At 45.2% G+C, this 12,664-nt stretch overlaps 1 protein-coding gene across 1 annotated transcript in view; it reads right to left on the bottom strand.

The window, feature by feature from the left end:
• MYRFL (myelin regulatory factor like) overlaps window positions 1-12,664 on the bottom strand; it is a 184,662-nt gene that overhangs the window by 142,883 nt on the left and 29,115 nt on the right. The window contains exons 6-7 of the mRNA XM_073620053.1: window positions 6,012-6,122; window positions 4,545-4,635 (exon numbers count right to left, since the gene is read on the bottom strand). Coding sequence (XP_073476154.1) covers window positions 4,545-4,635; window positions 6,012-6,122 — 202 coding nt within the window. The remainder of the gene's footprint in view (window positions 1-4,544; window positions 4,636-6,011; window positions 6,123-12,664) is intronic.

The raw sequence follows: 12,664 nt of genomic DNA on the forward strand, positions 1-12,664 counted from the left end.
TTTTGATTGGCTGTAGAGAAGAGAAGACTGCAGATAAACTTGTACAAGTTATGTAGGGGGATTTGTTTAATCTCTGTGTATCACCTGAGGCCAGTCACTTCACTGGGTGGGTATATTTAAGGGTTTACAACTACCACTATAAAGAAATTGAGAATGAGTGAGACGCTTCCCGCAGGGGTAAGTGCTGAAATGGTGGGGCAGACGGACAAGCGCGCGCAGGGGGGTTTGGTGGGGGGACCAACTGGAGGGGGGGGTGGCGGGTGGTTTGTTTGTGGCCCCCCTCCCAAAATGGAGCACCAGCCGCCACTGGTAATGAGGTCTGGGTACCCCAATAAACAATGGGTTATCCTTATTCAGCAGTCTGCAACACATTAGTTTTACAGTAGTTGTACAGAATTTGGCACTGCATATACAACTCTCACCATGCACTTTATTAAAGTTTCTTAGCAGAGAACATACAGCCTGACAGTATCAAAAATTACACTGAAACAAGGAAGCAGGGCCTTAGGTTAGCTAATGGGATCTGGCAGGTTTGCACATATACATTATAGTCTGCCATAAATTACTAATGGCTACTCTAAAAGATGTGTGTTGAACATTTTAGCTATTGACACACTCCAGACCAGATAAGTACATCTGTTAGCTGGTATCAGGCGTGCAATAAAACCTCTGGTAGTAATTGACCATCATAAACCATTTAGACTAATACATAGTTAGGTGTGGCTTTCTGTGACTGTAAGATGCCTTTTTGAAACAGTACACCCAATACACATAACTGGCTATAATGGAGATATCTTTAAAGAACACATCTAAGCTACTATATCATGAAGTCCACATCAACTCAGGACTTACCATAATTCTGTGTAATAATAGGTTGATTGCCTGAATGTACAATATGGTAATCTGGAAATATGGATATAATTAGGAAATTGCCATTGTGGGAGGGCCTGGTGTAATATTATAAAAAAATGTCAGCACTCCTATCTCTCACCCCTTAACACTTGTGATTGTGAAAAGACTTGTGAAAACTTCTGCATCAGCAATCTGGAGCTCTCTTTACCATTGAAACAAAGATCATCTGTCAAGAGTCCTTTTTGTGAGAATCAGATCAGAGCCATTTCATGCCTATTGGCTAAACTTTGCCAGAACCGGAAGAGCCCAGGCCTTTGTTAAGTACATTTTTCTGTAAACTATGATATTTTAAAACTGTTAAATTTATTTTTAATGTACCAAGGCAAAACTTACAAAATTCCTGTCTTTTTGAAGAGCGCTACTATATTGTACATTTCTGAACTACAGTATATCTGTGCGTTATGACAGTATTACAGACATTTCTTAAAAGTCAAAATTGTTAAAGTAGATATTTTGTTCTTATTTAGTTCTTATTTCTGATAAAACATGTGGTGGCAGGCTGCTTGAATGTGTAACGGGTTTAACAGCATAGTTAGCTGATCCCAGTGCCCATCTCTCTCAGTCTGATGGGACTTAGATTGTCGTCCGATGGATAGCCTTTGTGCAGGGTAAGCCTGAAAGTGTCATTGTCATGTATTTAGTGCAGTGAGAGTTTATTCCACGTTCAACACATATTGATGGCAGCATGGTGAGATCTGACAATGCTGTTGTCACAGCATTCTTTCTCAGGGATAGCAGGTAGGTGTCAACATAAGTTGTCAGCACATAATTTAGCTACACAATTTTCTCTTCAGCACTGGTCAGATTCCCTTCCAGTTATTTATTACAGGTACTTATTTACATAAACTGTATATTCAGGGCAAGAAACCCCGCCCCGCTTCAAGCCCAGGGTCTTTCCCTCCGAGCCTTTAATCCTGTCATGAGGCTCTTTATTATGGTCCCTCAGTGGGAACCTTTCACATGTTACATAGTAAGTCAGGTTGAAAAAAGACACAAGTTCATCTGGTTCAAGATAGATAGATAGATAGATAGATAGATAGATAGATAGATAGATAGATAGATAGATAGATAGATAGATAGATAGATAGATAGATAGATAGATAGATAGATAGATAGATCTATATATCTATATCCATATACACATTCCTCTCTGGGAACTCTGCGGACCCTGATGTAAAGGGGAACTCTGCGGACCCTGATGTAAAGGGGAACTTTGCGGACCCTGATGTAAAGGGGAACTCTGCGGACCCTGATGTAAAGGGGAACTCTGCGGACCCTGATGTAAAGGGGAACTCTGCGGACCCTGATGTAAAGGGGAACTCTGCGGACCCTGATGTAAAGGGGAACTCTGCGGACCCTGATGTAAAGGGGAACTCTGCGGACCCTGATGTAAAGGGGAACTCTGCGGACCCTGATGTAAAGGGGAACTCTGCGGACCCTGATGTAAAGGGGAACTCTGCGGACCCTGATGTAAAGGGGAACTCTGCGGACCCTGATGTAAAGGGGAACTCTGCGGACCCTGATGTAAAGGGGAACTCTGCGGACCCTGATGTAAAGGGGAACTCTGCGGACCCTGATGTAAAGGGGAACTCTGCGGACCCTGATGTAAAGGGGAACTCTGCGGACCCTGATGTAAAGGGAAACTCTGCGGACCCTGATGTAAAGGGGAACTCTGCGGACCCTGATGTAAAGGGGAACTCTGCAGACCCTGATGTAAAGGGGAACTCTGCAGACCCTGATGTAAAGGGGAACTCTGCAGACCCTGATGTAAAAGAAAACTCTGGTGTAAGAGGTTCTCTGGTCACCAGAGCCCCCCCCCCTTACCTTACAGTTTGCAGAGCTCCTCCTTACCTCAGAGTCTGCAAAGTTTCCCCTTGCACTGTAAGGGTGAACTCTGCTGACTCTGATTTAAGGGGGATGCTAGGAATTCTTATGTAAGGGGGGGGGGGGAATCTGATGACCAGGGAACCTCTTACATCTGAGTTCCCCTTTACACTAGAATCTGCAGAGTGAATACACTAAGGTAAAGAGGTTCATTGATGTAAGAGGGAAGTGAAGACACAAATATAAGGGGGGTCCTTTAAATCCATGCCCCCCTCCTCAGCTTAGGGTCTCCCCTTGCCCCCCCCCCTTACATCAGTGACTCTCCCATAAAGTGATTCATTGACTGCCCCACAGACACTGTGTGGCCTGGAGCGGTCACACACGGACCTCTGCAATTGTCTGCAGGCTTTGGTCCTCCTCTCCCCCGAAACCCCTCCTTGCAGTCGCTTTCAAATTTGCTGGAAAGGCACTAAGCACGATGACATCACCACTGCACTAACTGTCACGTCCGGTGTCAGCGTCCCAGATAACACATGCACAATAAATCGTTTGGTCCATTTGAGGCAGTTGGATTTGCGTTAGATAGTGTCTGATTCTGTTCAATATTTGCTAGATAAATCCCCTTGGTATATTAAGCACAACTGAACTGTTAATGAAACATTGTCATCAGATCTGAAATGAATGTAATGCTTTAACTAATACAATATTAACGTCGATCTAGTGTGCTTGCTGTAGGAAGTTTTGACCACGATGACAGGGCTAAAAATCTGAAAACTGAAAGATATTTTTTGAGAAATACCTTGTCATGCTGGGTTATGGTACATTTACCATGCCAGCAAGTGCTAATATGGGAGCAAGGGATCACTGACTGCACTCACATGCTCTCAGTGTCACTCGGCTCCCTTGACGTGTCTCCTGTGATGCCTATCCCGACATAGAGCCTCCTCACACAGTGTTGAGCTCCTCCCCCTTCACTCTAATGGCCCTGGGTCAGCTGACTTTCTCGTTCAGTTTCCGCCTCCCGACATGGCATCTGCCTGCTGCTGAACTCAATGGGTGGAGAGGATGGGCGGGTGGTCCACTGTGTGGATATGACAGTGAGTGCTCAGTGTAAACTCCCATCATTGAATAACCTAAATAACCTTTATGTGGTGGGTAGCGTTGGCAGGCAGCAAGCCCCCCCTCACAGTGGCGGAATGCCAGGGAGACCTTTGCGACCAAGGCAACCTTTGGTAGTTACACCACTGCCTCAAGGAGCTTACAATCTTAAGTCCCAAACTCACATGCATACATAGACATACTAGGGCCATTTTAGATAGGAGTCAATTAACCTACCAGAATATCTTTCGAGTGTGGGAGGAAACCGGAGTACCCAGAGAAACCCACTCAGGCACAGGGAGAACATGAAAACCCTTTGCAGGTAATGCAGTGGTTGAGATTTGAACTGATGACCCTAGTGCTGCCAGGCAGAAGTGCTAACCACTTAGCCACAGTTGCAAAGTAAGATTTAGACAACCCCAAAGCCTGCAAAAAATTCAGGTGCCCAAGCAATCTATTAGCATTGTCATGTTGAAGGCAGGTTTATGTTTATGCAGATAGAAACCTTGTTCAGCAGGGTGCTCACGTGAAAGCAAGGAGAATACTGTCAGCTACCTGCTGCTGGGAGTCAAGCGCCTCTGCATGGCATTCACAAAAGGAAAAACAGATTTAAACAATGACAAAAGTAATGCTTATTTTTATTTTTTATTTTCTATATAAAATGTATGTGTAAGTATTGGCTCTACATATACATGCATATGTACGCTTACCCTTACAATGATCCTTTCAGAGACATGGGCAACCACCAGGAAGGACTCTTCATTGCTTACAGCATACAGCCCAACCACCAACATGAAATACCTGCACAAACAAGGGGAACACATTAGGTCTCCAAACACGCTTAACGTGGTTCTAAAGCCAAAAGGTATTTTACCTTGGTACAGTACCTGTCAGGAAAGGTTCCACCCGCTGATGATACTGTCTGACATTTGGCGTGCAGTACTGTGGTCCACCAGCAGGTGTCTCCTGGCAGTCTGGAACTGCCAAGGGAGCGTTCCCCTGTTGGTGGTATTATGTGATCCTTGGGCCGCAGTACTGGCGTCCACCAGCGGGTGGTTCCTGGCAGTGTGGGGCCAACATCATCTCTTGCAATCAGGCATCACCTGAGTGATTGCAGGAGATGTGTATAAGTACCCGGCAGACATACTTATGTCTTGCCTTGGTATCTTTCCTTGCGCCCTGAACCTGAGAAGCTCTGTATCTGTAGCTGACCCTGACCCTGTTCCTGTCTGTTACCTGAACTCTGAGCCTTGTACCTGTAACCGTCCCTCCTGTGATCCATCCATCCTCTCTTTGTCCTGTTTGTCTTCCCTTTCCCCAGCTGCTGACCTCCCACTGACGACCCTGGCCTGGCCCTGTTTATGATTCTGGTATTCCCCATTACTTGTATATATTTGTCTGCTACTATTATCATTTGTGGGTTTCTGTTTGGTATTGGTTGTTGTGCACTGAGTGATATTGGAGGTGGTTGTATTTATATTTTATTCTCTTATCTTTAAAAAATCATATATTTTCACCTTACTTGCGTTTGTTCCTCTGTTGCTGTCCACACAGCTTTGGTCACACCTGATACTTGACAGTACCTGCATTAAGGTAAAAAACCTCCCACTAGTTGTTCCCCTCAGTAAATATTTACCTGAGTCCTATATCGACCCAGTGCCCTTCTGCAGTATCACCGATTCTGTCTCCCTGCTCTCACAGGCACAGATACAGCAGTGAGAGCCATTGGCTCCCGCTGTTGTCAATCAAATCCTGTCAGGAGGAAGCTGGGGAAGGGGCTGAGCCACGCTGTGCGTGTCTATGGATGTAATGGGCTATTCTGTGCAATACCATTGCACAGAGCAGGTAAGTATAAACCACTTCTTTTATTTTAGGTAAAGCAAGATGAGCCTTCAGTATCACTTTAACAGAAGCTCATTTCACAGAGGGCTGCGACTTCCAATCCATATTAGATATTGCAAGACAAGCAGGAAGACTTGAGAGCATAAAAATACCTTTGTTTCTTCACATGAAGCAATATTTCTGCAATATCCAGGTTATTCATTTTAAACCGAAGTATGAATTTCACTAATTAAAATGAATAAACAGGGAAGTATTATATTCTGTATGTATTTTTGTCATAAGAAGACATTCAGCTGAAAAAAAGAGTGGTTACAGTATATCAATTCCATTGTTACCTCTGCTCTGGATTTGGTTTCCCTTTCTTTCTCATGTTGTTTGCTGTAGTTTCACTAAAATGTAACCTTCCCAGCGTTACTTTAGTGACCTGATCTGGGGGTAAATTTACCCTATAAAGAAAAAGAACATTGGCTGACATGTAGCAAAGGATCACCAAACATTGGTATAGTTTATGTTAAAGTCCAACTCCAGCAAGAACTTTTAACTAGAACCTAGCTTCTCTGATCAGGTTTTATTGCAGTCTGTAACTGATAAAATATGAGAAACTGAGGAACCGGTTTTATCAGGACAGGAACTCACAGACAGTAATAAAACCAATACAGAGGTTCTAAAGTTTTCCTATTTTACAAAAAAATTTTGTTTCTGTCCACTCTGGAGAAACCAGTCTATAGATGAGGTAACTGCATTCGTTTTCTGGCTAAGTAAATATCCTCCAAGTAAAGCAAAATTCATGTTGATCCTTTTTCTTCTTATATCTTAAATGCAGTGAACTGAAACCTCAAACAATGTTATCTGCCTTCCCGAGTTTAGGGCTGGGAGAGATGTATACTTTAAATCAGTAGAGCAGCCTGAGGTGACAACACTGCTCTTCCATTGATGCAGTACAGACAATGAGCGTTATCACCCTAGGACAGGAGTGTGTTATGCCGCGTACACACGAGCGGGCTTTGCGACCGGACTGAGTCCGGCGGACAATTCGACCGTGTGTGGGCTTCATCGGACCTGCAGCGGACTTTTTAGGTTGAAAATCTGATGGACTTTAGATTTGGAACAAGTTTCAAATCTTTCCGACGGACTCGAGTCCGGTCGAAAAGTCCACTCGTCTGTATGCTAGTCCGACGGACAAAATATTACGCTAGGGCAGCTATTGGCTACTGGCTATCAACTTCCTTATTTTAGTCCGGTCGTACGTCATCACGTACGAATCCGTCGGACTTTGGTGTGATCGTGTGTAGGCAGGTCCGTTTGTTCGGAAAGTCCGTCGGATAGACCGTCTGGCCAGTCCGGTCGAAAAGTCCGCTCGTGTGTATGCGCTATTACTGTCAGGGTCATCAGGTGAAAATAAAGGGAAAAAGCCTGAAAAAAGGAAAAGGACAGGGGTTCGTATTGCACTGATTGCAGAAGTCAGTAATGCATATCACAACCCCCCCCCCCCTCCCCCTAGTACACATCTGTTGGAAGGCAACATGGTTTAATATCATATTTCTGGAGTTTTACTGCCTGGTTGATACAGCCATTTGGCCTAAGTTGGAATTTGTCATCTTGGAATGCCAGTACAGCAGGTTTACCAAACAGGCCTATGTAACTGAAGAATGCATATCAGAACCTTCATCTGGAAGAAAGAAGTCACGCATACCCCCTGCCACGGGGAGTATGTGAAAGGAGAGTTTGGCTTCATACCATGGCACATCAGAGTAAGGGGAAGTCTTCCCCTTAGCTTTGTCATGTGATACCCCAGAGCAGAAGAGAAGCCTCCCTCAGCTTTGTGCAGCTGCAATATCTGAGTTCTGACATTTGGGCTGCAGTAACTTAGATCTGACAGTTGGGTCATGGTGTCCAAGATTTGACAGCTGGACTGCGGTGTCTGAAGTCTTCTAGCAGCTGCAGTGCTAATGACACTGCTGTGGTGGAACTAAAATAAAAAAAAAAAGAAAACTGTGGGCGGTCATTGTGGGACACATTCCCCAGGTGCCCAGTGCTAGTGGTGTCCTTGAACTAACCCACAGTCAGGCAAATCAGTTCACAAATCATGCAAATAACGCAATAAGCTTCAAGTAAGCACAATCTGTATCATTTTATACCATTGTTATCTACAAAAGGTCAATGCACTGTCCAAGCCCATGTGCAAGTTGCATGACTGTCATGTTGATTCTCTGACTTCAGTGCTTTCTGAGTCATTGACTGTAAATTAGTATGTAGCAAGTTAAATCAGAAATCCTGATTGGACACTGGTCACACCCTAGACAGGAAGTTCAACCCCCTATATAACCCCTCCCCTTACTGGGGATACCTCAGTTTTGTAGCAAAGCAATATAAGTGTATTAGAAGAGGGGTGGGACCTCTGTGTCCCGTGACGTACCTCAAAAGAAAAGGATTTTACAGGAAAGCTGTTATAAAAAATCCTATTTTCTTTCTCGTACATCACGGGACACGGAACCTCAGTAATTACTGATGGGATATCCCAGAGCAATGCTATTTGAGGGGAGGGGACCACACAACGTAGGGTGTAATCAGACCTGTGGACCTCGTACTGCTGCCTGCAGCACACTACGCCCAAAGGCGATACCCTCATGCCTTCCCACATCCACCTGATAAAATCTGGTGAATGTATGGACTGAAGACCAGGTTGCGGCCTTGCAGATTTGAGCCATAGAGGCCCCTGTGATGCACCGCCCAAGAAGCACTAATCGCCCTTGTGGAGTGTGCCTTGATTTGAAAAGGTGGAATTTTTTGTTTCAAACCGTAAGCTTGAATAATCATTTGTCGAATCCATTTCGAAAGGGTAGACTTTGACGCTGCTTGTCCTCTATTGGGACCTTCTGGTAGTACGAACAAAACATCCGTTTTGGGAACTTGAGCAGTTGCTTCCAAATAGGCCTTGACTGCCCTTACTACATCCAAAGAATGTAGTGACCTTTCTTCCGTAGAATAGGGATCTGGAAAAAAGGAAGGCAGAAAAATATCTTGGTTTAGATGGAAATCTGAAACCACCTTCGGTAGAAAGCTAGGATGAGGGCGCAATACCACTCTATCCTTATGCATGATTAAATAAGGCTCTTTACAGGAAAGGGCTGCTAAGTCTGATACTCTTCTAGCAGAAGAAATGGCTACCAGGAAAATTAACTTTCTTGTCAACAAGACCAAGGGAATCTGACGTATTGGTTCAAAAGACTGTTTCTGTAAAACTGACAGAACCAAATTCAAGTCTCAGGGGTTTAAGGGCGTTTTAACCGGAGGATTAAGACGCGTCGCCCCCTGCATAAAGCTTCGGACCAAAGAATGTGAAGCAAGTGGCCGTTGAAATAATACTGATAAGGCCGAGACCTGGCCCTTGATGGTACTCAAGGCAAGCTTCATTTCTAATCCTATTTGTAGAAAGTCAAGAATTCTACCTATGACATATTTTCTGGGATGCCAACCCCTGGCTTCACACCAGGATACATAAGTTTTCCAAACTATATGATAAATCACTCTGGAAGCTGGCTTCCTTGCATTGATTAAGGTAGAGATCACAGGACCTGAAAGCCCACGACTCTTCAGAACGTGGGTTTCAATAGCCAAACCGTCAAATTTAGCGTTTGTAAGGCAGGATGGAACACTGGACCTTGAGATAACAGGTCTGGAAGTGACGGTAGGCTCCACGGGGATCCCACTGTCATCCTTACTATTTCTGCATACCAAGCTCTCCTGGGCCAGGCTGGGGCTACCAGAAGTACGGACTTCTTCTCCTGCCGGATCCTGCGAAGGAGCTGTGGCTGTAGCAGAATAGGAAGGAATGCATAAATCAGTGAGAACCGATGCCAAGGAATCACCAACGCATCTGTCCCGCATGCAAGAGGATCCTTTGTTCTTGCCACAAACTTGTCGACCTTTTTGTTGAACCTGGATGCAAAGAGATCTACATCTGGAACCCCCCATCTTTGGCATATGGCCCAAAAAACGTTGGGGTGAAGAGACCATTCCCTCGGGACTAACCGCTGGTGACTCAAATAGTCTGCCTGCCAGTTCTCTATCCCTGGAATGAAAACTGCCGATATGCATGGCACATGCTTTTCTGCCTAGACTAAAATCTGGTTCACTTCTCTCTGAGCTGCACGACTCCAGGCCCTTAGGGCTAGATACGCCGCACGAATCTCCAGAATGTTGATGGGTAAGGTCCTCTCGATTTCGGACCATTCCCCCTGGACCGCAGACTGTTCCAGAACTGCTCCCCAACCCAAAAGACTAGCATCCGTTGTTACCACTGTCCAGGTAACCGGTAAAAAGGATTTCCTTTTTGCAGGTTTTTGGGTATTAACCACCAACTGAGGCTCTGACGCACTGTAGGAGACCGATGCATCGGAAAATCTAATGCCTGTACCTTCTTGTTCCAAGCAGACAGGATACTGTGTTGCAGCAGTCTTGAATGAAACGGAGCATAGGGAACTGCTTCGAATGAAGCCACAATCTTTCCAAGCAGCCTCATACAAAGGCGGACAGAAGGACCCTTTTTGGTCCTGACTACCTGAATCAGTTCTCTTAAGGCACTGATCTTTGCCTGAGGTAAAAATACCTTCTCTTGGCTTGTATCTATGACCAGGCCCAAATACTCTAGTCTTCTTACTGGTTTTAAGAAAGATTTTTCTAAGTTGAGAATCCAACCTAGGTATTCCAAGTAGTTGACTGTGGTCACCAAGTTTTGACTCAAGCAGGCTACCGACCGGTCTATCAAGAGCAGGTCATCTAGGTATACTATGACAGTTATACCTTGGCCCCTTAATCTGGCCAGAGGAGGAGCCAAGATCTTTGTAAACACCCGAGGTGCAGTGGCTAGCCCGAAAGGTAGGGCTATAAACTGAAAGTGGTGTTTTTCTACTTCGAAACGCAAGTACTTTTGATGAGCAGGGAAAATGGGTACATGCAGATACGCATCCTTGATGTCTATTGATGCCAGAAATTCTCCTCCTTGTAGGATGGAGACTACTGACCGAATTGATTCCATGTGAAAATATTGAATTTTTAGGAATCGGTTTAGATCCTTTAGATCCAGAAAGGGTCTGACATCTCCATTTGGTTTTTGAACTGTGAAAAGGTTGGAATAAAACCCCAATCCCTGTTCTTCCATGGGAACCACCACAAAGACCTTTTGCGACAATAGTCGCTCTAACGCTAGAATGAGAGACTGCTTTTTCCCTGGATTTCTGGGGACATTTGATCTGAGGAAATGAGGAGAGGGGAATTCTCGGAACTCCAGTTTGTAACCTAGAGTTACCGTGGAGATTACCCATCTGTCCTGGAAATCTTCCTGCCAGAGTTTTGAGAATTGTAGCAGTCTTCCCCCCACCCGAGCGAGCAGGGGCACTCCTTCATAAAGAGGCTTTAGCGTCTTGTCTAGTAGGCTTCTTCCCCCAGGACTTCTTTTGTCCCTGGGGTCGACTCTGAAATTTATTTATTGAGCCTGACGGAGGAGGACGTCATGACTCCCTGGAGGCTGATGCTCCTGGCACTGGGGAAAGAGCCCGTTTAAAAGAGGGACATCTACTCCTTTTCTTAACAGGTAAGAGAGTGCTTTTCCCACTAGAGATCTTTTGGATATAGTTGTCCAAATTCTCGTCAAACAGCCTTGCACCACGAAATGGAAATCCAGCCAGAAGCTTCTTACATGGTGATTCGGCTGACCAATTTTTCAACCATAAGATTCTACGCATATGTACCAACCCAAGCGAAAGGCGAGAGGTTTGGATGATAGAATCTCTGATTGCGTCAACAGCAAAACATAAAGCTGCTGGAAGGTTAGCCAGCCCCCGGGCCTGCTGTTCAGGTAGAACTTTGAGGACCTTTTTAACATGGTCTCTCAAGTATTGACAGACTCTGATCGCTGCCACTGCAGGTTGAGCTACTGAACCCGCTAAGGAAAAAATATTTTTTAACAGGGATTCCGTTTTTTTATCAGTTGGATCCCTAAGCATCTGAGCATTGTCGACAGGACAAGTCAGACTTTTATTTACGGAGGAAATGGCGGCGTCAACTGCCGGTATACCCCACATTTTTCTAAAATTTTCCTCCATGGGATAAAGTGTTGAAAACTTTTTAGGCGGAAAAAAACGTTTATCTGGGTGATCCCACTCAGAATAAATGAGCTTTTCTAGTAAACTATGAACAGGAAAAGCATGTGTTTGAGGAGGTTTCAGTGAACCCAAAGAAGAGGAGGGTTCTTTAACTGACTCAGATACGCCAACTTAAATGTGGAGTGGACCAACCCAGCAAGAATCTGCACTAACACCTTCTCATCCTGAGAAGCTGAAGAGGGTCCCTCTCCACTTGATTCCTAAGAAGAGGAATCATCAGTAACATCCCACTCCTCTGAGAGGGATTCCTCTCCTTTTTCCCAGAGTTCCTCAGCTCGAGGGTCCTGGGTAACAGAGGGAGACCTAGTGCTTTTTCTTCCACTGAGTGAAGATGCAATTAAGGCCATTAATCTTTCCTCTAATCCATTAATGGTTGAGGAAAAAACCTCCTGTGTAATGTATACAGGGGCTGAGGTGCCAGAAGCAGATGCAGCCCCTGACCCCAACGGCTCTCCCTGGCCAGCCATCCCAGGTCCTTCGGGGGGGAAGGTGCTGCAGAAGGGGGGTCCTCAGAGCCTGAGGGAGATCCCCTAGAGCCTCTGGTTTTCGGGGTATTTGTACCTCTTGTACCCATAGTGCAAAGCAACAAAAGGTGGAGGTACCACAAAAAAACACTGACTGCTGAGCGACGTAGTTCAGAAACTGCCGCTGCTACCAATGCCCAGTCTAGTGTTTCTAAGTAAATTCTGCCTGGGAGAATGCCTGTGTCCCACCTCACATGCGCCCGTCAGCTCTGTGTCTCTCCATAGGCTGTGTGCATCTGAAAAAAGTATGCACTTTATAGCCTGTGTAGCCAGCGATGTGGGCGTTTAAACACGCCGGAC

This window comes from Aquarana catesbeiana, linkage group LG03 (assembly GCF_042186555.1).
Source record: "Aquarana catesbeiana isolate 2022-GZ linkage group LG03, ASM4218655v1, whole genome shotgun sequence".
NCBI lineage: Eukaryota > Metazoa > Chordata > Amphibia > Anura > Ranidae > Aquarana > Aquarana catesbeiana.